The 24,773-nt window shown below is 41.4% G+C and overlaps 1 protein-coding gene across 1 annotated transcript in view; it reads left to right on the top strand.

Moving 5' to 3' along the window:
• The window catches only part of eipr1 (EARP complex and GARP complex interacting protein 1), a 75,803-nt gene extending 52,090 nt beyond the window's left edge, over positions 1-23,713 (top strand). Inside the window, exons 7-9 of the mRNA XM_074691317.1 lie at positions 11,720-11,887; positions 19,349-19,516; positions 23,300-23,713. Of these exons, the coding sequence (XP_074547418.1) occupies positions 11,720-11,887; positions 19,349-19,516; positions 23,300-23,474 (511 nt within the window). The 3' untranslated portion in view covers positions 23,475-23,713. The remainder of the gene's footprint in view (positions 1-11,719; positions 11,888-19,348; positions 19,517-23,299) is intronic.
• Positions 23,714-24,773: the final 1,060 nt, after the last annotated feature.

Here is a 24,773-nt window from a genome sequence, read left to right as displayed (position 1 = left end):
ATTTATGCCCCCCTGCACCTGTCATAATGCCCCTGTCATAATGATGAGTTCAAACATCACAACAAGAAAATCAAAATTCATGTTTAGGCGAGAAACTTGGATGATTTAGTTTTTGTTTAACCAGCAAAAGATAAATGATGAAAATAAAACAGACATGATGAACACTGTTTGACTTCCTAACATGAACTCATGTGAGCTGATAATACATAATCAAAACAAGTCATGCCAAGATCTTATCAAAGCAAATATTCAAGTAAAATTAAAAACTAACCAACTTGTCCAAGTCTTCGTTCTCAGACTCATTTTTCTAAGACAGTTTTTTCTGTACTGAATCTTGTCCAAGTATATTTTTTTCTCAGGAGTTCAGTTTTATTTGTTGTACAAGGCAACAGTTTGACACTTTAACAGAAATATGAGGCTGCTGCAGAGCTGTGTGCACAAGATTATCAGAGCAGAGGAGGAACATAACGACAACTGTGTCATTGAACTTTCCATAACCGTCGATGTCAGACTGACACAAGAATCTGTGACCGTTTCTGGTTTGATGTGCTCTCCAAATTTAATTTGTCTCTTAAAATCTTTTGGCTGCATTTGTGGGAGTGCAAGTAATTGTAGACGCTGAGAGTTGTAACGTGAGTGAAGAGCAACGTGTGTCTCCAGTCCTGACAAATTGCTCAGGCGTGGATCCATCAGTGTTTTCTGAATCTGCAGCAACTTTCAGCGACTTTGACGTGGAGTAATGAAAAAACAGAGTCGTGTTAGTTTGCGCAGAGCCGACTGTGTGTCATTCCCAGCACGCTGGGGTGCTGGGAGCTTTTGAATAACATTAGGCTAGCTAACAGGCATGAAGAACTAGCCAATGGGCATACTGTACAGATGTGTGTGTGTGTGTGTGTGTGTGTGTGTGTGTGTGTGTGTGTGTGTGTGTGTGTGTGTGTGTGTGTGTGTGTGTGTGTGTGTGTGTGTGTGTGTGTGTGTGTGTGTGTGTGTTAGGGGGGGAGAAAGAAAAATGGGAAAGAGATGGAGAGGGAGGCCTGTCACTGGAGATGTTCTTACACTGCAGCTCCTCCAAATTCCCTTTGGACTGACAGTCCACAGTGAGGGGCTACACACACACACACACACACACACACACACACACACACACACACACACACACACACACACACACACACACACACTAACACACACATGCACACTGAGCTGTGTAATAGCTGTCAGGCCTGCGGCCATACCATGCACTGCAGGGTGCATACTGAAAAGCAGTGCAGTGCTGCAGTGACGCGTGGACTCTACACCTCCCCTGTGGTGTGTATTGGGGCGTGTGTGTGTGTGAGTGTAAGACTGTGAGCAAGCTATAAAGAGAGAGAGAACAGTAATGGAAAAAAAGAGAGGGCTAGCATATTAAAAAAGGGGAGAAATGATGGATAGTGGTGCTATTTGCTCGTTCACCGTCCAGGTTAAAAGTCAGCCGTGTGTTGGTACAAAGACAAGAGCCAGACATCATCAAAACTGCTCATCCAGACAGGAAACACACACACACACACACACACACTGACCGGTAATTTCACTCCACCTGTGCCGTGTCAGTGCTTCACCCCTCCATAACGACAGTGAATCGCAGGTAAACCATTATTCAGGAGCCCTCCCATCATATTTTATTCACATATTCAAATACAGCACCATTATGCAGAGAGTGTTGCCCATTAGGACTCTCATATTTCACATTCTTATATGTGCCATTATGCAAAAGATGTCAGCTGTTTCTGAAAAAGTGGTTTTCCATACGGCGCTGTTGATTTGAGGATGACCTTTTGAACCCAGCTACTGTCAAATCGATCATCTGTAACCTTTTCATGCGCCTAAACTCCCCCAGACAGCAGCCAGACATCATACTGTAACTCGGATAATGGTGTGTTCATGACCTTATGCAGACCTTGAAATTAAGGAATAAAAATGAACCAAGATTTCTTCAGATTTATGATCCCGCCGCTCTCCTTAATGTCGGGCTCCTTAGCAGGGTACGGTAAAGCGGATACAGCAGAGAGCTGACCCAAAACTTGAAGACATGTTTAGAAATCGAGCACCTAACTTCAGGCAGTGGATGTTTGGTGGAAATGCTAGCACATTTAGCTTCTGATTGAGTTGCTCTACCACACATTCGAGGTAAATGAGACAGCATTAGCTCCCTGAGTTAGTTGAAGTTTCCTCTGACATTCAAATGTTGTCTTAAATTGGTCACCTGATTTGATACAAAAATTGAATTATTTCATAATAAAAGGAAGGAGAGCATAGCATGTTTTGTCTCAATCTCATGAACTTCAAGGCTTCAACACCAAAAGAACATGTTTTACAAAAGCCCTGTTTCCATCAAGCTGTCCAGTTTAGATCAGTACGGTTTGGTACGAGTTGGCTCGGTTAAGCTTGGTCTGTTTTGCGTTTCCACAGCCAACCTTGCCCCCTTGTGGTAGGCAGTGTGTAAGCCTGATGCCGAGAGCCGCGTCAGTTAAATAATAGCGTGACAAGGTGTACCCTGCGAATAAATCCAACGAAGAAAATCGTGACACAGTAAACAAAGAGCAAATATGGTAAACATCCAGCAATTCCTCTGCTCTGTGATTGGCATGTGCCTCTTTGTTACTGAACTGAACCATGTTTACTATAAACTAATGCATTAATTTAGTGATGTCCCAACCGTTACCTTTATAGGAAATACATGAAACCATCATTTTTCAGGGTAACAAATCAAAAACTGCTTTACTTTTCGTTCTTCTTTTACACCTCCAGTCATATTTGTTAGTTTAAAGTGCAGAAAATGTGTTTCTATAAAGATCAATCAGTCAATGTTAATGTATCTTTTTTCATCACTGCACATGTTTCAGAGCAATGAATAACATTTTAGTCTTATCCCATCCAAAGAACATAAAAAAAGACAGTGACATATGACAGGGGGAGGACAAAAAGGGAAGGACTTGGGCCCCACTCACTTGATGAGAAAAAAAAGAAGAGTGCAAGAGGTAAAGTGAGGGGATACCAGACTTTGCTCCCAAAGGGGGGCATATTTTGAGATTTCCATCAAAAACACCTTTGGCATATAAGCAAATGATAACAACAAACAGAAAACTTGGAGACCTGCACATATGTCACTGCACAGGTACTGAGGGAAGTGCATGGAGCCTCACTCAGGTGCGTGGGCATCAAACCCCGGCAGACTGCACTTTAATGGGGCCAAAGAACTTCATTCACTATCTTACACACATGTATTGCAATACTATGATTTACTCCAGGATCACAGTTTTTCCCTTTAATTGTGGCCCTAACATATTTAGTAGAGAAGAATCTGTGACAAAATTAGTTGCTGATAAATTTAAGTCCATGGTTTTTTGGGGAATGCTGGGGAAGTCTGTGGCATGGTTTCATGATTTGTCTTGGTCAAAGTAATGACAGAGACAGTAGTGAAGGAGTTACTGTCAGTGTGAATCTAAATAACTGAAGAGACCAAAGTGGAGCTTAAAAAATACACTCCATACTGCTCCTGAAAAGACTTAAACAGGTCTCGACCATACAGGTAGCGTTTTGAAGAGCAGAATGAAGAAACTATAGTTCAGCACCTACTTGAATTCATAACATAATTTATTTTAAAATCCTCAAAATATTCACGAATGTGGGGCATGTTGGCTGGGCACGCACCAGGTCCAGATCAGACAGGTTTTTATTCAAGTCATTGTGTCATCTCACACTGGAACCTCTTTTTTGAGACAGATCCACAAGCTTCCTAATTTTTTTCAATGCCTGAGGCGTTACATGAAAATTTAGATTGAGCTGGAAAGGATGTCTTGCACCGTTACCACCTGAAAACATCTGGTGACTTTAAAAATAAACAAACCATTTTAAAACCAAATTGTTTTTAGCTTGACTACAACAACTATTCAACATGATGAGCTGAGCCAGGCCAGGAGTCGGTTAGTTTGAGGTTTTACAGCCCAACATGAATGAGAAGAGGATCATCACTGGGGTGGGAATTGAGGGAACTCCTTGGTGGGTGCTGTTGGATGAGAGAACATCGATCAACAATCGGTAGAGCGGAGCCACACTGGAGACACATATGGTTTATTCCCAGCGTTAACTCAGTCTAGCATGTTGCTGGACCTCCAGTTCCTGCACCATACATGCCAAAGATGATCCTTTCCTCATTCATGTTGGGCTGTAAACCCTCAAACCTGTTGACTCCTGGACTGGCTCTGCTCATTATGTCGGATTGTTGTAGTAAAGCTTCACGTGTCGACGGTGTGTTTTATTTGAAGGTCACTGTGTTTTGATGTGGTTTCAGTGCTTGACTTCCTGTTCTGCTCTATCTCCCCTGTGCACACTGATGTGTTGTTTCTCCATCATCTGGCAAAAACAGAAGTGTTGTTTTCTGAAACCGATCAGATTTGGTGCTTTGACGAAGTGACGGCTGATCTGGTGCCTTGGTCGTAAGTGTGCCGTAACAATGCCCGTCTAATGTGGTCAACAAGCTTTCTCATGTGAGGTATGACTTTTACAGCTGTGGTACACCTTTGTGCATACCTGAAACCTGGCTCTGTATTCTCTTTAACAGAAAGAAAATGAAGTTAGAAAATGTAACTTTAATTTCTGGAAAGTTTGAAAGGAATAACTCGTGATAACAGTTTTTCTCTTTGTGACTTTTGTGAGCACTTAATGCTGCCCATGAATATCTGCCTCCAAATTAAGGCAGCTTGACGTAATGATCTCTTACTTTTATGCATGGGCAGACTCTGCCTCTCTGCTCCTTCTCTCTACCTGCCTGCCTGTCTTCCTCTCCCTCCATCTGTCTCTCTCTGCCAGCTCCATCTCAAAGCCCGGCTTTAATTTTGATCAGCGATGAAATGATTGCGCTCCTATTTCGATTTTTCTTCCTCCCCCTCCCACCTCATGGCAGTTGTCATAGAAACAGAGACATGTGTGTGTGTTCGTATGTATGAATCTGTGTGTGTGTGTGTGTGTGTGTGTAATTGTGAGCGTCTGTGTTCCAGTCGATCCCCTCAGCAGAGATTTATCACCCAGACTCAGCCAGGAGGGTGTGTGTGTGTATTTGTCAGAGCAAGAGTGAGTGTGAGTGTGAGAGTGTGTGTGTTTGTGTGTCTACCTTTGTGACTCTCCTCACACACCTACTGTATATCTTTTTCTGTATTTACACACACACACACACACACACACACAGACACACACGCACACACACAGTATTTGAGGGAGTGTGTTTTCCCAGTTTTATGTTTTTATCTGTGAGCGCCTAACAGTGTGTGTAATAGGTCCCCTGTCCCCTCATCAAAGCCCCATCACACACACACACACACACACACACACACACACACACACACACACACACACACACACACACACACAGCCTGGCTGGCTGGATGACTTGAGATTGAGTGTGTTTGGTGGCTTAGGCTGGACACATCTCTAATCCTCTGCCCTCATACAAACACAAACACACACTCGCACACGCACAAAAAGTCCCAGGTCTCTCTCCGCTATTAGCCTGAGCCGAGGGAGTGTATGCGTGAGTGTGTGTGTCCGTGTGTGTGCGTGCATGGAGAGGATTGCTCAGAGACACCGGAGAGGGAAAGAGCAAAACTAACCCAATTTCCTGCTCCATTTCCTTTTTCACGCGGCGGGTGCGTCCCATTCCACGGCGGGCCGGGTTGAACACCAGCAGACCTACAGCCCGAGGTCACGCCTTTTACCTCAGAGTCACACACAGGAGGAGGAGGAGGAAGAGGAGAAAGAGGAGGCCCTGTAAATAAAGCATTTGCTTTAGACTAAAACTGAACGTGAAACTGATGTTTTAGAGTGAAATTAAAGTTGAGACAAAGTTTCAAGTTGAGTCAGGATGAAACAAGAAAAGAAATATCAGCTTATGTAAAAGCGCATTTATCAATCAGTACTGATCTCCTGAAAATTAGATACTTTTCTTGACTTGTTAGGTTAATGTGGCTGAATTAAGTCTGGTAAGACAAGTGTTACTAAAAAAAGACAATAAAATAAAGACATCTTGATAGTCACATGGAGCTGTTTGTTAAGAAGGCATGGGGCTGAAGCTGAGATCATTTCAGTCTAGGTCTTTGATTACAAATGAATTAAGGCTTTGTTGTAACTGGGCCCGGGACGATAGTGAATAAATCAATTAATTGTACAATAAATGAAACAAACTCAATCATTTTGCCGACCTCAATATATCGCCATGTGTTTACATGTTTTTTCCTCATCTCTCACCTCCAAAAATGCAAGATAAGAGGGCTTACTCTGTTCGTCACTCTCAGCACCTGGGGGTGTTTGCAATGAAGTGAACAGGGTGAACCCTCTTGTCAGTCATTCAAAATCTTTGTCTCAGGGAGGAGGCGGGGGTGTTAGCATCAGGATAGCGTAAACACACAGAGCACAGCAAGTGAGCCTTGTGAGCCAGTGTGCAGCAACAAAAAAAGGCAACACAACAAACTCACATACCCACCTAAAACACAACCACCTGATCCAGTTTTCTCAGCTGGAGAAGAAACTGCACCTGCAGATGCAGAGCCTTCGTCCTGCCAGTCAACACTCACTGAGGCATTTGGTCGACAAAGTAAAAACAAACAGAACAGCGCAAAAGGGTGTAAGCTATGGGGTATTCTGAATGCTTAAAACCCCAAAAACTGGACTGTTTATAGTTTGGCATAAAGCAGATGAAGCCTCATGGATGAGAGGAGAAACTTCTTCACAAACTCTGAATGGTCCACTTGCCTCAGTTTGGATCGTTCAGAATAACTGAGCTGGATGAGTGAGAATTTACATAGACACAGAAAGTGTTGTTTGCTAAAAGACAAAAAAATATTTTTTATATTCATTTATTTTAGACTGAGAGCCCATTTTATTTTTATTGTTTAGAGGTTTATTTTTGGATATTTAAAAGTTATTGATATTCTAATTACAATAGTATAAAATACTATGAGATTTTTTTGCATTTGAAAGGGCGTATTGTGTTAGTATTATATGTATTTTTAATTATATTTGTGGGTAATTTGGTCTCAAAATTACATCGTCAATAATATTGTTTATCAATAATAATTGTGGGACAATATATCATCCAGCAAAATCTGGCCCAGGCCTAGTTGTAACCATATGTTTTTAAAGCTATTATTAAATAATGGATCTGTGTCCTGCTCATATATCCACATTATTAACTGGGTCCCGTAAAGACAGGAAGTAAAGGGTTGAATTTTTACTTTTTATCTGACTTCATATTTAGCATTTTTCTAAACAAGCAAAAAGTTGATCTGAAACATGTAAAACATTTGTGTGAGCTTTCTGAAGTGTGTTCCTCTGAAGGCTCTACTCGTTATTTTCTGTCAAGCTGTGGCTCCATGGTCCAGTGGTGGTGACAGCACACACACACACACACACACACACACACACACACACACACACACACACACACACACACACACACACACACACACACACACACACACACACACACACACACACTGACACACAGTCCCTGAGTTGTCTTGACCTAATTGAAGCCCAGCGGTCTGCCCCAGGTCATTCTTTTATTCCTCCCTTATTTTAATGAGATTTTTAATTAGCATGTTAATTGCCTAACGTGATCAGCGGGGTGACTATCTAGTCGGCTAGCTGCAGTAGGCATCCAGCTGGGCCATAACACTGCAGCTTTCCACTCTGCTGAACAAAACCATGCCAAGCTGAGCGGTGCTAGGCGAGCCTGGAGAAGAAATGATGCAGAGGAAAACAAGTGCTGGTTTTCTGTTCAGTCTCATGTTGCATTTATGGCGGAAACAAAGCCTAAGATCCAATTAATTACAAGTTTATTCAAATGGGCTCCCATTCTCTGACCCCCAGTTGATTTTCTGCTTTCTTCCTTTATACAGAAAACCGCATCAGGAGGCTTCAAAGACAGCCTGATAGAAACTGCTACAGAGGCAGAGCACCACTACACCTGTTCACTTAATTACACACATGGAGGAAAGCAGGTTAGGCTCAACAAGCCGCCATGGCTGAAGTGATGTGTGCAGCTACAGTGGAGCTGTGGTAGAGGAAGTTTTCTCTCAATCGATAGGTTGGTGGTTCAGTGCCAGCTCCAGCAGTCCGCGTGTTACAGTGTTCTTTGCTCAAGGACAAGGCACTAAACCTTGAGTTGCTCCTGAGTGGCATGATTGGTACAAGCTTGTAAAGACAGGCGCTTAGTGTAGCATCCTCTGAAAGCAAGACACAGGTTTTCACTGTGCAAAGGTTTCTACACAAAGTGTGATGATTTCAGGATAGTATCAGGTATCTGAAGATATTTTCTTTCCCTTCCTGTAATCACAGTGGCCTGTCGTCCCAACCCTCACTTACTACCCAGAGGCTGTCTCTTTCCGTGTGAAGTTTACTATAAACTAAACTGAGGGAAAAAGAGGGAACTGCTAATGGAAACAAATCATTGAAACACAGAAAAGAAGTGGTATTTATGGATTTTTTTGCAGCCATTGTGCTCTAAAAACCTGGTAAAACACATCCACAGTTTTGCTCAAATTGACTTAAGTTTGTACGCAGAAGCTCTTTGTGCTGCCTTCAGACTCAAAGATCTCATCAAGCATCTACAGAATGTAAATTTACAGGTCTGCAAGTACTGACATTTTTCAAGTCCTCACATTTGCACAGCTTACATTTGCGTCTGTTATGGATTTACACGTTTTTTACTTACAGCTCAGCCTTGAGTTGCTTCTTCATTTGTTGTTGCTTGAGTTGTAGTTTGGACACTGCTAGTTTCTTTAAGCTATTTCTATGAGTGTTTTCCTGGATGATAGCTTTGTACTAGTTTTAAAAGTAATGAGTAAAAGATTGTAGTACAAAGCACCATATGTAGGATACAATCTGGTAGGGGTAGGCTACAAATTTGGACTCTTTGTTAAACTATTTTGAACCATGACTTTTTTGTTCAAGATTTTTTTTTTTTTTTTTTTCTTTTCAAATTTAAGTCCTTCATTTTAGTCTGTATTTATAAGCTGAGTTAGGGAAAAAAGTTGAGGTGTCATATCCCTTGAAAAAATCTTAAAAATGTAATCATGTGATGTGCATTTTTTGGGGATAATATGGCTCCTGATATGGTCTGCAGACATCATCGTCATATAATGTTTTTACTTGGGCTGGTGTTAAAAAAATCAGAACTATTGAAGAATTGCAATCTAAATCAAAACAGCATCCCCAAATCCTAAAAGAATTGAATCAGGAGAAAGCATATCGTTCCAGCCCTACACTTCAGTCTGGGGGGGCTTCCAGAGATGAAACGGCTCTGTTGGAGTCACATCTTGGAGACATGTAAATTTTCTTGAGAGAAATACTTTAGGTTGTTTATATGCCCAGTTTGGCAGATATCTCAGGAATGTGATGGTATACAGATACCTTTTGATGCTGTCATAGTCACTAGTTGCACCTGGAAGTGCATCAAAATGCCAAGTAACGAAACAGTGTTTCAAAGGGTTTTCCTTTGTTTTTTGCTGAATTAGCAATTGTCATTTTGTTTGTCACTTTTTTGTGTTGCCATGGCTGTGCCTGAAAACAACCTGCTGGTTGCTTGGTCAAAGAATTATGGTTCAGAGCAGAGTTTCTCGACTGGTGGGTTGCGACTCAGAACCTTGTCGCAGACCCATTTTCTGTGGGTCATGGGCTTTTGCCTGGAAAAAGGTAAATTTTGGGGTAAAATCCCTGTGCTTTTATTTTGGAAGGGTTTATTTTTAAAGGAGCACCATCAATTCACACTCCAGAGCAGAAGGTGACAATAATGCCCTGTAATTCTAAGTAACACAGTATATTTCAAAGAGGAAGACCATCAAAGTAGGATTGTTTATTACGGGAAATAAGCATGGTATAAACAAAAATATGACCGCAACTACATTAAAAGGAGCTATTTAGCTTGAAAAACTACTGGTTTTATGTCCTGCTAGAGCTTACAACTTCACCAAGCAGAGCTAACTTAACCTCACTCTTCATTTTATTGATAGACTCTTAAGTTTGAACAGACCACTGCAGAATAACTGCTGACTGTGGGTTGGAATGAACATTATCACAAACAGCTTAACCATGTTTCAGCCCGTGCTCTATCACTCTCCTTTTTAGCCTTTTTTTGTTTTCTGGTCCTTTTTCTTTTTTCTAGTCCAGCTCCAGTGTCCACCATTGCCAAAAACTGAATCAAAGAAATCATTTTCAGTTGGAAAAAAACACAGATCTGTCTTGTCACTACTAAACTTTGTTGGTTAGCATGGGGTTGTCAAAGGGACCCCGTGATGTCAATAAATCCTGCCTAACCTGACCGGTAAGCTAAGATATAGCATTTACAAACAAACCAATCATGGTGCTGATAATCTCATTTTAAGTGGCACTTTGAAACAAAACACTCTTCTCTCAAATATAAACTTGTTGAGTATTTTAGAAGATGACTTCAAGACCTGAGAAATTTACAAAAGTGTCTCACTATTTCGTTTTTTAAAGCAAGAACTGAAACACAGCCAGCATCCTACCAGGTGGAACATTGTTCAAACTGCTCCATCTTTTTACTAAATAAATTCAATAAGTTGAAAACTTTTCCTCAATTTAGGTCACAGCTTGTTATTGAAGGGTTTACGGTGGTCCAGACCAGGTGAGAGCCACTGATTTAGAGGAACTCAAGAAACAAGTTGTTTCAGCCTTATACTGTGTGAGGACTTCTGTTGCATTCAGCAAAGTGTGGTTTCTATGCAGGCGTGTAGCTCTTTCTTGTACCATCTTGTGCCACCCTGCCTGTTAGCTGAACGTTATTTGAGCACAGCTACCAGTTACAATAATTTTTGTAATGTAGGAATAAAGCAAACTACTGGTGGCCAACATGCAGAGACCTTTGCCGCCCATGGTCATTGGATGTCTTAAAGGTACAGCAGGTAGAAATGGGATTATTTGATATTATATTGAGGCCAGATTGTAGACCCCACTGCTCCCTTTCTCAGCCCTCCTGTTGGTAAAGAGGTGTTTAGTCTCTCTGCTTTACAGGATGCAGCTCATGTTTTAGAAGTTGGTCAATTTGACTCTTTTAATCACATGATGGCTGTTTCGGGCCAGCTGTAGTTGAGTGTTTGTAGCTTGCTGGGAAACAGGGTTTATCTGAGCTTTAGGTAACAAAAGAGCATTTTTTTTACTTTATATTCAAGAAGAAGAGATAAGCTGAGCAGGAGAAAATATGTAGGGAACAAAAGGAGGTGTAGGTGGCGCAGAAGATGGAAAGCAACACAATGCACAGAGCGTCTCTCTTCTGTTAACTTCACTCCAGCAGATACTCAAGGCTGTGCGGTTATGAGGATTGCCTTTATAATTTACCACCACCGGTATCAGCTCCTTTATTGAGTCTGGCCTTCACTGACAGACACAGACACAGAGGAGGCTTTGATTTAGCCTGGGAATGTTTTCCAGCTTGTGTGGACCCTGTGAATCACTCTCTCCGTCTCATATCTCCTTTTGTTGTTCTGTCATATCCCACTCTCCCTCCTCCATTGCTCTCTCTTATCATTTCTCTCCATTCGGCTGCTCCTCTCATTTTATCCCTCTGTCTTATTTCTTTTCTGTCTGCCTCTTCTCTCATTTGTCTTTCCCTCAATGCCTCCTGTCTTCTCTCTACTCACCCCTCTCTCCTTCTCTGTCTCACCTCCAGTCAGATCTACAGCATCGAGAACGCCCATGGCCAGCTGGTACGTGACCTGGACTTCAACCCCAACAGACAGTACTACCTGGCCAGCTGTGGAGACGACTGCAAGGTCAAGTTCTGGGACGTCCGCAATGTCCAGGAGCCGGTCAAGACCCTGGAGGAGCACTCGCACTGGTGGGTGGATCTTTGAGAGGAGTTCAGAGAGGTTCAGGGACTTGTCCTTGATCTAGAGGACCTCACTTTGAGATGCTGTGTTAGCAAGTATCCAGTACGCACAAACATCCCAGAGTATCACACTCTGAATCAGGTCCTGCGAACAAATAAACAAAAAATTTGATTATACAGGTAAAACAAAGTCATGCAAAGGTATCGCAAAACATTTGAAAGTACATGTAAGGGCGGTGCTTCAAGTGGAACAAACTCCCTTAATTAACGTGTCTTTACCATGCAGCCAATATCATTATCACAAAAATATTAAAAGATGATGATTTTTACATCCTTCATTTACTGAAAAACTACTTTAGTGTGTCACAGAGAGAGATTAACTTACATGTCTGCATCACCATGCTCCTATCTAAGATTACACCAAGTCAGAAATACTTTATTGAATCCCTGAGGGGAAATTGCACTTAAACCCCATGCAGTAGCTTAAAGGTCCCATATTCTGCTCCTTTTCTGCAGTTTAATATGGATCATTGATGTCTTCATGAAATGGTAGTAACATGTTTTGGTCCAAAAAGCAAATAAATCAAGCACAGCAGCATTGTTTCCAGGCTCTCATAGCCCCTCTGTTCAGAACGCTCTGATTTAGTGGGCGTGGCCTTCATATGTAAATGAGCCACCGCTGATACCGCCTCACTCTCCGTGTCACTGAGAGCAGCGCCACGAGCTCCGAGTGCACAATGTTTAGAAAACAGCGAAGCTCGATTACTGTAACATTACGAGCTAAAACAACAGGCTAACCGCAGCTAAAGTTAGCATCCTGAAGCTAACACAGAGACAGGGGGACATTGAGGAAAAGCTCTTACATCTGCTCCACAGCACACAGCATTTTAAATACTCACATTTCCAGGGTCCGAGGTTTGTTGGTGGATGGTTGGTAATGTGCCTGGATTCAGGACCAGTCTATTCGCTAGCCCTCTGTTGTACTGTCTAAAGTTGGAAAAGCAGTCGGCCATGAAGTGACTAGCACACACATGCACAGTTTTACTGAGTGTAGCTGGAACATTTCCTTGATAAATTAAATCCAGCCACTTAGTCTTGTCTTCTTCCGAGATGGGAATCTTGTGCATGGAACTATGAGGCTGTTTACAGCCAAAAACAAAGCAGTGATGGCTGCTGGACCAGCAGCGGGGAGGGGAGTGGGTGGGGAGGGGGTTCGGGGGTATCTGCTCCAGTGGACCAATCAGGTCAGACTTGCTCCTGATTAGTCTTAAAAGGAAATCGCTGACGTCGGCAAATCTCCAAAATCAAAATCAGCTCGTTTTAGGTCAGGATTTTACATTCACAAGCACTACTAAGTAGAGGTTTTGTCACTAAATATCACATTTTGTGGGCTGGGAGGAAAGCCAAAGACCCACAAATTTCACTAAAAGGCTTAATAAAGTGATTTTTGCATAATATGGGACCTTTAAGTTACTACCGTTCACAGTATCCTGCTTTCTGTGGCCAAAACAGACAAGATAAGGTTACATTTCCCCCCCAGAAGAAAGTCAATGTGACCATGGGTATCCTGTTAAAGGGGTTAGATATGGACGTGATGCACTGCATACCAGAGCAGCTGCCCACCTTAAAATACTGCATAAGAGACTAGGTGATGTGAAAAATGAATGTTATCGCCCTTTTTAAAGACAAGGGGGAGCTCTCTACCTCTTACTGTAGCAGAATAAGACAAACATGATGACAGCAGGTGATGATTTTACAGATGAGGATGCACTGCATCAACAAATAGGCGGTACTAGAGGAACAGCAGCGTTTTTGTGCATCTGATGGTCAACTCAACATATTTTATATAACAACTGTTTAACAAGAAAGGATAGAGAGGAGACGTATGAGGAGATGAAATGTGCAGCCAATGCGCAGCTATACCCAAAATGTCTAGAATAGCTGGGAAATGTCCCAGTGTAGGCTCCAACACTGATTAAAAGCAGAAGCATTACCCAGGGTTCAGTGCCTGTTGCCATGGCAAACCTTGTGGTTATGATGGACATAGTCTTTTAGTTGTCACTGGATCTGGAATTTTAAATCCCATCATTGGCTAGAGATGTGAAAAATATTGCGACACTTGGACCTATGATAAAACATTGATATTACAACTCTTAATATCGATGTTTTTGTTAAAATAAAAATTAATATTTTAGGTGATGTGGAAGTGTAATACATCTTCTACACCTCCACTGCAGTAGATGGCGCGAAGAGCTGCTCCACTGTATGTTGCCCATAGACTGTATAATAAATATGATCTCAAAGTATATTTAAAATATACTATATATATAATATTTCTGTCTATTCATGGTTCAATTAGTTTAAAAACATTTTAAGTTTAATTTTTACAGTGTAGCAGACTGATAAAATAATAATCATAGTCATGCTTTTTGCAATATTAGATTCTTTTATGAGTAACATTGGTCACACCAAGTGACATTTATCAGTTTCACCAACTTACCACATCTTACATCCAATGTTTCTTTTGCAACATTAGCTTAACGTCACAGCAGTTTAAGTGAAAACTTGACAAACTTTATGTTTTCAAGTTAAGTGTATGTATGAAACACTGTAGAATATCACAATGTATCACATCATATTGTGATATTGTGATTTTATCGTATCGTGAGGTTCTGACCATTATTCACCCCTATCTTTGACAAGGTCTTAGCATAGGTTTTTTCGAGTTAGGTAGAGGTAAAGTGACAGGCCTTAAGCTTCTTTGCCAGTTACAGATTGTCAGTCAACCTTTATATGGGCAAGACTCTACGCTTAGATAAAAAAGTTATGTTTTATTTAAGTTATTAAGAAATGAGATATGCAGACCCAAACCGTTTTTTTTTAACAAAGCTGTAAGTACATTTTTTCATGCTCTAAAGAGCTTTTTTGGCTTGGTGTGTATGTAGTTTCTGATGTTTCTGACCAGCCTCAAGTGGACACTCAGGGAACTGCAGTTTTTAGCACTTCTGCGGCTAGTGCAATTCAGATCCCTTTAACCTTTACCTGATTTAGAGTAGAGCCTGAACAATACCACAAAGTAAGGCATAATGTGATGACTAATCAGTGTTTATCCATCTTTATTGATCTACAGGGACACTGAGTTTGATGCGGTTTGATGGTTTTCCTCAGCTTGGTGATCTTGCGTTTCGGGCACAACGTTTAATTTCTGATTTTATCACGTGATTAGAATTGACAGGAGTTATAACCTAAAAAAGTGAGAGAGAAATTCATCATGTCATTAAATTTTAGTACATGAACGCATGAAAAGTATTTCCTACGTCTGATGATATAATTACACCATATCTGCCTGATGGGAAAAAAAACTCCTTTATTCAGCATCAGAGTGTGATTCAGACACATTCAGGAAAACTCACCAACAATAATGATAAACAACATGATAACTCCTCTGCTGCACTGTTGATTGGTTTCTGGTTTTATTAATGGCTTTATCTCCTAACTAATGAAAAGCCCTAACTACTGCTGGTGCAGTAAACTGCAGTTATACACTAATTACTAATTAAAAAGGCAGCTACTCGTTTTGTCAGCCAGGGTTGAATCACTGTGGGTAGTTTGCATCCAAGTCCTGCTCTGGGTCGTCTTCTGAAAGAGCTTCAGGCGATGCTAAGAGCTGAACACAGTGTACTGCAGAAGTGTGTGTGTGTGTGTGTGTGTGTGTGTGTGTGTGTGTGTGTGTGTGTGTGTGTGTGTGTGTGTGTGTGTGGTGTGTGTGTGTGTGTGTGTTTGTGTGTGTGTGTGTGTGTGTGTGTGTTTGCAGGGGAGACACTCTCCTATGTGAGCTGAATGGATGATCAGTTTGTCTGTGAACCAAACCAGGCTATTGCTGCTGCAGCACACCAACCCTCACCTGATAACGGCTCACACACACATAAACACACTATATGCACACACTTATACCTTTGTGCATGGACACACACACACACACACACACACACACACACACACACACACACACACACACACACACACACACACACACACACACACACACACAAACACACACTGGAGTGTGTGTTATCTACAAAAGAAGGTAGGCTGGAAAACATATCCATAACTGGAGATAGCTGCAGATGGGATGATTTCAGATATGAGATAAGTGTGTGTGTGTTTGTGTGTTTGTGTGTATGTGTGTGTGTGTGTGTGTGTGTGTGTGTGTGGCTACAGAAATATGGTTGTAATGCAAAGGCATATGTCTGTGTGTATTTGTCCTTTATCTTTATTGTGACGCATACATGTGTGGGTGTTTCCCCGAGTGTGTGTATGTGTGCGTCTGTGCTTTGTTGTGCGCACTCATTTTTCAGAGCGCAGCCAGGATATGGCCTCGGGGCTGCTGGGGGTATTAGGGACTATTTTTTAGAAGGGAAGCGGATTAGGGGAGCGCGGGGAACAGCGTGGCCGAGGCTGATTTCCTGTCAACAGCCTCAGTTATCCCTCAATCCCTCCCTGTGAGGGAACCGGGACCGCACTCTGAGCTGTGCCCCGGGCACACAGAGAAATAAAGAGAGGGAAAGACATCCACAAACACAAAGAGAGGAAGAGGATGAAAAGAGGAAGACCGTAGTGATCAAATGGAAAGAGAGGAACAGGAATGAAGGGAGGAAGAGATGATGAGAAAGAGCTGAAGCAAAAATGAGCAAACTGGAATCATGGAGTGTGTGGTAATTATCATGAACTCATTTAAAACCAGCCCAAATATAGACTGCAAGGTACCAAATCCACATTTCTGGCACCAGAACACACGGATAGAAATATTTAGCTGTGGATCCCACTGTGAGAACATGGCATTTTCTGCTTGACTTGCATGAGCCGAGTGTGAGAACGAGAGATACAGACAGAAAAAACTCTCTGTAAGGCCGTGTACGACACAGCATGTGTGGTCTGCAATATGGCTAAACACCAGAGCTTATAAAACGTTAAGAGCTGATCAATACCAGTGTTTCTGAAGATGCATTTTAGTGAAATGCAGACAGTTTGAGTGATATTCTGACAATGACTGAGGCCTGAAGAATCCAGATTGTGGAGGAACTTTGTATAACTTCTTTCAAGCCCGTATTCTACAGTTCTGAAAAATTCAATAACTCAGGATGCAAGCTTAGATTGTTTCTTGATGCTCAATGTATATTTTGAAGGTTTTCAGAGCTAAGTAGGAGTGTTGAGGTACACATATTGATTTTTTTTCAGTACAAAACTAAAGGTAGAATCTGTCAAGGTTTTCACATGAGCCAGATTACAGGATCCATGGGTTTAAAATTTAAACACTGATTATTTGCGATAATTATTATTATGAGCTGAGGAGGAGGAGGTGAGGACGACGTGCTGGTTCTCGGATGTGAGCTGGGAGGTGACGACGTGGACCTGTCCTTCCATCCATCGTTGTTGGGAACGTGGGATCTAGCCCCGGGGGATGGACGAGCTAGCTGTGTTAACCCAACGGCATCATGCTGTTCACGGACGTGGCTGCTGGAGCTGACATCGGACGCCGGCGCCACATTGGAGGAGCTTCGCCTGCTGTGAGCAGACAGGATCCAGGAGACAGAGACTGAACAGACTTCTGGGGAGGCTCAGTCCTGGACCCTGTGGAGGTGGAGGCTGGCTGGGCTGGAGAGTGGTGGACGAGTGGTGGACGGGATGTCGTCATCTAATTTCTTATGGACTTTTTTTGCACTTTCTATACTCTTTCTTACTTTTGTTTTCTTAAATGCTGCGGTGACTCCTGAATTTCCCCTCGGGGATAAATAAAGTATTTTCTATTCTATTCTATTCTATTCTATTCTATTTAAACTTTGAATAATCAGTCTTGATCCTGAAAACCTAGCAAGGTATTAGGCATACACTGAGGTTAAAAGTAACATGATCTATCCATCTATCTATCCATCCATCCATCCATCCATCCATCCATCCATCCATCCATCCATCCATATGTCCATTATCTGTAGCTCTAATCCTGTTAGCTCTCAGGGAGCTGGGGAGTATCCCAGCTGCCATTGGTTGAGATGCGGGGCACACCCTGGACAGGTCGCCAGCCTGTCACAGAGCTAAACTGTAGAGACACACACTCACACCTTCAGGCCTCAAAGAGTGACCACTCATCCATGAACAGGTTTTTGGTAGGAGGAAGCAGGAGAGGGACAATGCACAAGAGGATCTCAACCAGGAGCCATCTTGTTGTGAGGCGACAGAGCTAACTGCTGTAAGACCGTGCAGCCCTGGTGCAATCAATCTAGAGACAATAATTACTCATCAAGCAGCAAGTAGAGCTCTGAATCCACTGCATCTGTCACTTGAGTTGATATAAAAAAATAGTCTGATAAGACAGAACCATCATTGCTTTCTGGACAATATCTTGAGGGTACAAGTTCAAAGAAAACACATTTTGAGGGCTGCATTTGTTTTCCTAACTGTATCAAAGATGTATTGAAACTGAGCCAAACCATTTTTGAAGATTCTTCTCTCCACACAAAAAAACAACAACAACAACAACAAAATTGAATAAAACTCCATCAAGAAAAGTCTAGTTTATTTATACAGCAGGTGCAAGATTAAAGCAAAATATTAAATCTCAACAGGTGTTAAAATCCAGTGCAATTAAATGTTTTTAAGTTTAGATTTAATACTGTCAAAGGTCTGACTGTTTTACAGTGTGGGAGCAGAGGATCTTGGGATGTCTGAAAGTGGCTATTGTCAACCGCAAAGCTCTGGCTGGAGCATGAAGATGCATGTCTGCAGGTGGAACCTGCATCAGGTTTAAATGAAAGTTCCTCTAAAGCTCAAAGACTTTAAACACCACACCCCCTTTATTATTTTTAAAGTACAGGTTATTCAGAGGACTGTGCCGTCTCCTTGGAGAGACAAAACCACGTTTCTCTTACTCTAGTCTCACACTACTCCTCCTCCAGAAGAGGCTGAGTCTACCTGGCTCACACTGTTCTTTGGTCAGGTCTGTGAAAGCTTGAAGCAGTAGTTTCTTCCTGTCTGAAACCAGAGTTTTCTGAAAACCAAACCACTCATACCGAAAGGCATTTTATCCCGAATGGTTGAGTCTCTCAGTTGTTCTTCTGCTGCCTGAATCTGCTTTTTAACTTTATTATACTCTATTTTTAATCTTAGATATCTATTTTCTCTTACTCACAGCTGAAAGAGGATTTAAAGGTTTTGCAGTTGAAGCAGACATCTTTTCAGCATAAACTTAAGTCACCAGCATCAACTACAGACTTACTGGCTGTTTCTATTTTTCCTGTTTGATCTTTCCTCAATCATTAATATGTCTGTTTTTACAGTATCAATGCTTGTTTTATGGGGAATGATTAATCTCTCATCTCGACTGCAGAGTGTGAAACACATTCATGCTCAGAACTGTTCTCATGGTTTCTTTTGTCACTAAACGTCTGGGATTGTATGTGTTGTTTGCACCAGGGTGTGGAGCGTGCGCTACAACCACAGTCATGACCAGCTGGTGTTGACTGCCAGCAGTGACAGCCGCCTCATCCTCTCCAATATGGTGTCCATCTCCTCCGAGCCGTTTGGGCACTTGGTGGATGATGAGGAGCTCAGCGAGGGGGAGGACAACCACCAGGAGGAAAAGTAAGAGTTACACAGCCTATGATTTTCAATTCTTATTTTTTTACACTGTTGGGTATTAGACAGCGTGACGTTTGATCTTATTAAGATTTTAACTTTATTTTTATCTGTTTTGGCTTTTGTGTTCTAGTGCTCTTGCTTAAAGACGAATCCAGAGAGCATTTTGTGTGTGCCGCCATCTTGTGTGCCAGCCATTACTGCAGTAGGCAACTCAGCCTCTGCTGTTGCCTACTACTGACTCTGACAGTAATGTGGAAATGCAATATATGGGACGTGATACATAGATTTTAAAACAGAAATTTAAATTTAGAATAACCACTGGCTTAAAAGCAGCAAAAAACTCAAAAAATGTCAAAGTAGAGAACAGGTTTTTGAACCTGGGATCACAGAGTCTGCAGGTAAACTGATGCAGCTAACCCTGCTGTGCTCACACTGTGCTCAGCTGGTAGCTCTGAACCCAGCCTGTCATCTGCCAAACTGAGATTTCTACAGATGCACAAAGGATGCAGAAGAGGCAAAAATGATGAGAAAAGGAAGTTGGTGCAAGATGACGGAGGCTTTAAGAGAGGAGATAAGAGCCGTGTTTTACCTCTCATTATGGAAAACACAAGATCTCTGCTAAATAAGATGGAGGAGCTATAGAGGGATTATCAGTCTACGTCATCATAAAGATGCGCATCTTGACCACAGAAGCAGCGTTTAGCTCCATTCGTTCATACATACGAGTTAGCATGTTTTTAAACATTAAATTCAACCTGATATCAGCATAAAAATGTACGGTTGTTTTTTGGTCAGTTTTCAGAAATAATACTATACAACAGAGGTAACGTCTATCAAGTTTTTACCATCACAGAGCAACCAGTGTTTTGGAGTTTAAAGCAACCATGCTTACTGGTGACTCTCAGTCAGTATCAGTGATTAATGGCCGAGAGTCACCAGTTAACAGGGTCACACTTTACACTGAAACACCAGCAACCTCTGAAAATAAATGATCAACTCTGGACATAGTTTTCTGGTTCTTTTATTGTGAACCAGGTCTCAGACTCTGTCAGCTCTTTTGGTCTGGGAGGGTTTCTGATTTGACATGTTTATGTCCTGGTCTGTCACAGTCTGGTAAGTGTACACAGATAATGCAGTCATGAGCATCAAGTGATAGTTGTGTGTTTAAATTGCTCTCTGGGGACACGCCAGATTTCTCTGTTAAAAACGTCTGTCCACCTAATATCTGTCCACTTGCTGATCTCTTCTGTCCACTCACTGCTGTTTCACAAACCTGGGAGCCGTTTACCATCCGTCAAAGTGATGATATTTAGTTCAAAAATGTGTTTTTTGGTAGTTAACTCCTCCACGTCAGTTGACAAACCATTATACTCCACAGTATTTCTGCACCCTAGTTGTATGATAAACAAATGACCCCTCTATAGCTATAGCTGTGTCAGGATATTCAGCACCACACCGTCACCATCGCTGGCTTTTAGACTGACGTAGAAGACAACTGAAACAGCTGAAGTTCCCACCCTGATAAATGGAGTATTTCATATTCTGTTTTCCTGGCTAGAAAATAACCACTAATAAAATCTGACATTCCATCTTTGCACTAATTTGGACAAAATAACCAGAAATATTTCATCTATCCCAGCAGGAACTTAAGTAATAAGAGCTGCCCTTACACACAATAGAGTAAAAATATGAATAGAAAGTACAACTAGAATGTAAAATGTTAAATGTAATTGGTGGAGGACAGTGCCAAGAATTTCTGCATGAAAAGTATTTCTACCAGGTATTTTTGGATGTGATATGGAAAATGAACTTTGGTGCCACTTTTCAGTTCAGTTTTAAACCTTAGTGAGAATCTGACCTATCTGCCGGGACCTGTGCTGGGTTGCACCAGGATCATTTCTGTTCTTCAAATCAGCTTCCTCTTATTATTTTTTAACCTCTGATTTCAGAATCATAAGCTAAAAAGAACTGGAACTGAAATCAGAGCCATCACAGATGAAATGAAAATGGTACCAAACCCTGTTTGTTAAACTCCTGCTGTCTAAGTTTGATACAATGAGGGCTCATTTCTTCAGTGTAGGGCAAAGTTTTATACCTCAAATCTCTATCAGAGAGTATAAGACAACAACCAAACAACAGACATTAAACACAAATCATCTCCCATACTGGATATCCAAACCCACACACACTGACCATGTTTCTGGGCAGATAGTTCATGTTCGAACATTTAACTATATTGATTTGTGAAGTGATTATCAACCTGCATTTCCCTCTGAATTCAAAGCACAGCTTTAGTTTGGATACTTTATTGGGTTCAGATTGCTAATTCAAAATATCTCAATTACGCCGCTTTGTAATCTGATTTAAATGTTAAAATGTTGGACTTGAAATTTCTCACTGAGGTTTAAAACTGAACTAAAAAGTGGCACCAAAGTTAATTTCCACATCAAATCTAAACAAATCTCAGAAAGTAGGGGCCCATTCTGACTTAGTTCTGGGAGTCTAAGCCTACTAATGAAACAATTCAGAGATTTTCAAGCATGCACATGAAAGCTGCTTATATTAGTCGTATGCAGATGAAACCTGCTCTCTCCTGTTTTGAACCTCAGAGCGATAGAAATATGCTACGGTCCAAACACTTGAGGTGTTTTCCTCTAAGTGTATGGCTTTATTTTTTAGAACTGAAGTGATATTATCTGTAATAGTTCTCATTCAGTAATTTCCCAGCGCTGTCCTCCATCCATAACAGACCCATTCCCCCTCTCATCCATAACTAGCAGCTCCTACACTCAACGACACTCTCTCATCCACAATTATCAACTCTTCATCCTAATCACCAGCTCTCAGCTCCAGTTTCAACCCCTCCACTGCACTTATTGACCCCTCTCGTATGTTCAGTACGTGTCCACTCGTCAGGACTTGGACACCACACACAAAACTCCTTCAGTGGTTAAGCTATTCTCTGAATTCATACTTCAGCAGTTTACTGAAATGTTTTAGATGACATTTAGTAATTCACTGAGCGACTATTTACAAAAAAATACCTGAGGTCCTTTGGAGGTCATTTCACTCGCTGCTCCCCGACAAACCTTTAAAAAAAGAGGGGGCAAGAAAACAGTCTAGCAGAGATAGAAGTCGATTTGGTGCTGACTTCAGGAACTGGTTTTTACAAATGTTTGGTTTTGTTTTCCTTTTTTGAAAATTTGTTTTTAGTGCACGGATATAAAAGAAAAGCTTAACTAGAAAAGCACTCAGAGAGCTCAGACCTCCACCAAGCATATTGTGATTGTCACCAACACTTTAGTCCTACTTTAATGTTATACTCCCTTTAAGCAGACTGTCTGCTACAATTTGGTGATAGCTGCAGGTTTGTAGGATAAGTTGTGAACTGACAGTGTTAAAAATTATGATGACCCAGTTCATATCTCATATTCCAGATCTTAGTATCCAGATTATTGCCAGGATCTGGATCGTACTTTTACATCTGTCAGAAATTGTGGTGACTTTGTCTTGTATTGTTTTGCAAAGCAATTCGACCATTTATTGTGGCGTTATATACATATATGGTGAAACAGCCCTATCTCACAATGATAAAGAATCCTTTAAAAAAATCCTGGATCCAGACAGTGATTCAGATCACCTCCAAAATTTAATCACTTCTTCTGTATTCCATTTTAAACATGTCCTGAAAATTTTATCAAGATCTGGGGCCAAGTCATGGCATAAGGTCCATTTTCATACATACCCCAGCGTTCATCTTGTGTGTTGTCTGTATGTGTGTTTCAGGGGTAAGGAGCCCCTGAAAGACAGCGTGGTGTCGACCTATGAGGAACACGAGGACAGCGTTTACGCAGCAGAGTGGTCGTCAGCCGACCCCTGGCTCTTCGCCTCACTCAGCTACGACGGACGCCTCGTCATCAACCGAGTCCCACGTGCCCTTAAATACCGCATCCTGCTCTGAGAGGAGAAGACAGGTGATCAGAGTGTGTGTGTGTGTGTGTGTGTAAGTGAGTGTGTGTGTGAGTGGGGAGTAAAAGTGAAAGAGGGCGAAACATATTTGTAAACATTCTCCAGCAACAAGAGGCTGCTAACAGACATTCCTTTGACCTGGACCGTGTGCACCGTGCAAACTTAAGACTGTCATGTACATACACAGTAGATCATATTTACATGTGTGCCACTGACGACTGTAAACAATACAATACTGGATATGTCATTAAAAACAAGTTCAACTCCTGAGCAAAGTTTGTTTGAATCTTTAAGTGTTGGCATCGTGAGCTGAGCTTGTGCACAAGAAGTTCATCAGAGTTTCTGGAAATCAAAGCAGAGAGCCAAACAGAACAGTTATGGACTGAGCAACCAAAGCAATGAGCTGAAAGACCCAAAAATGAACCAAGACATGAGGGGCAATGTTAGGTGGCAAGTCTAAGCCAGTTAAGTGTCCTATTTCTTGTAATAGGGCCATTAAGAAAAAAAAATCAAAAGAAAGAATGAGCTGGAGGAGAAGAGAAATGTAGTAAAATTAAGGTTTTAAATTTGCTTGAAGTGGTTCATTTGTGAGAAAGATAAACTGTCTCAGTTCCTTTGCTTTTGAACATCCGGGGCTGTTAAAGACGAGCAAAAGACGTGTTCTGCGAAGTAGAATTAACTTCTCAACGCTGCAAATTCAACATCAGATATTTTTAAGCACCTTCAGCAACATCATGCTAGAACAAAGCTAGCAACTAAAGACCTCTGGAGCCTGGCTGAAGCTAAAATGAGAGCATGATGCCGACACCCACCAAACAACCCTGGCTAGATTTCCAACAAACTGTCACTGCAGAGTTGAACTGGCTTGTAATTAATCTTTTGCACTGAAGTAGTAGTAGTAGTAAGATTTATTCAGTTTTTAACAAGAATTACATTTTAAACAAACCAACATTTTTGAACAAACCAAAGTTCTTGTATTATGTATTAACTGAAAAGGCAAAGACAGAGTCAGCCTACGTTTTTGACAAATTTAACAAAATTCAGCTACCAAAAAAACAGATGTTAAAAAAAAATCAACATTATCATCAACATCTTCACATGATCAACACTTATAATTTCCAATAACAACTTTACAAACCATTTTTCTAAAAATATAACATGAATTACACATTTTTAAGTTTATGTTTGCATCATTCCGCAGTTTAACCCCAACAACAGAAACACATCTCCTTTTTATGGTACGGCCATACCGGCCGCAAATTTGCGTTGAGATAACATACAAAGTCAATGC

Source organism: Halichoeres trimaculatus, unplaced genomic scaffold, assembly GCF_033239565.1.
Source record: "Halichoeres trimaculatus isolate MK-OKI-2021-1 unplaced genomic scaffold, fHalTri1.1 fHalTri1_scaffold_17, whole genome shotgun sequence".
Taxonomy (NCBI): domain Eukaryota; kingdom Metazoa; phylum Chordata; class Actinopteri; order Labriformes; family Labridae; genus Halichoeres; species Halichoeres trimaculatus.
This window is presented reverse-complemented; position numbering and strand designations above follow the sequence as displayed.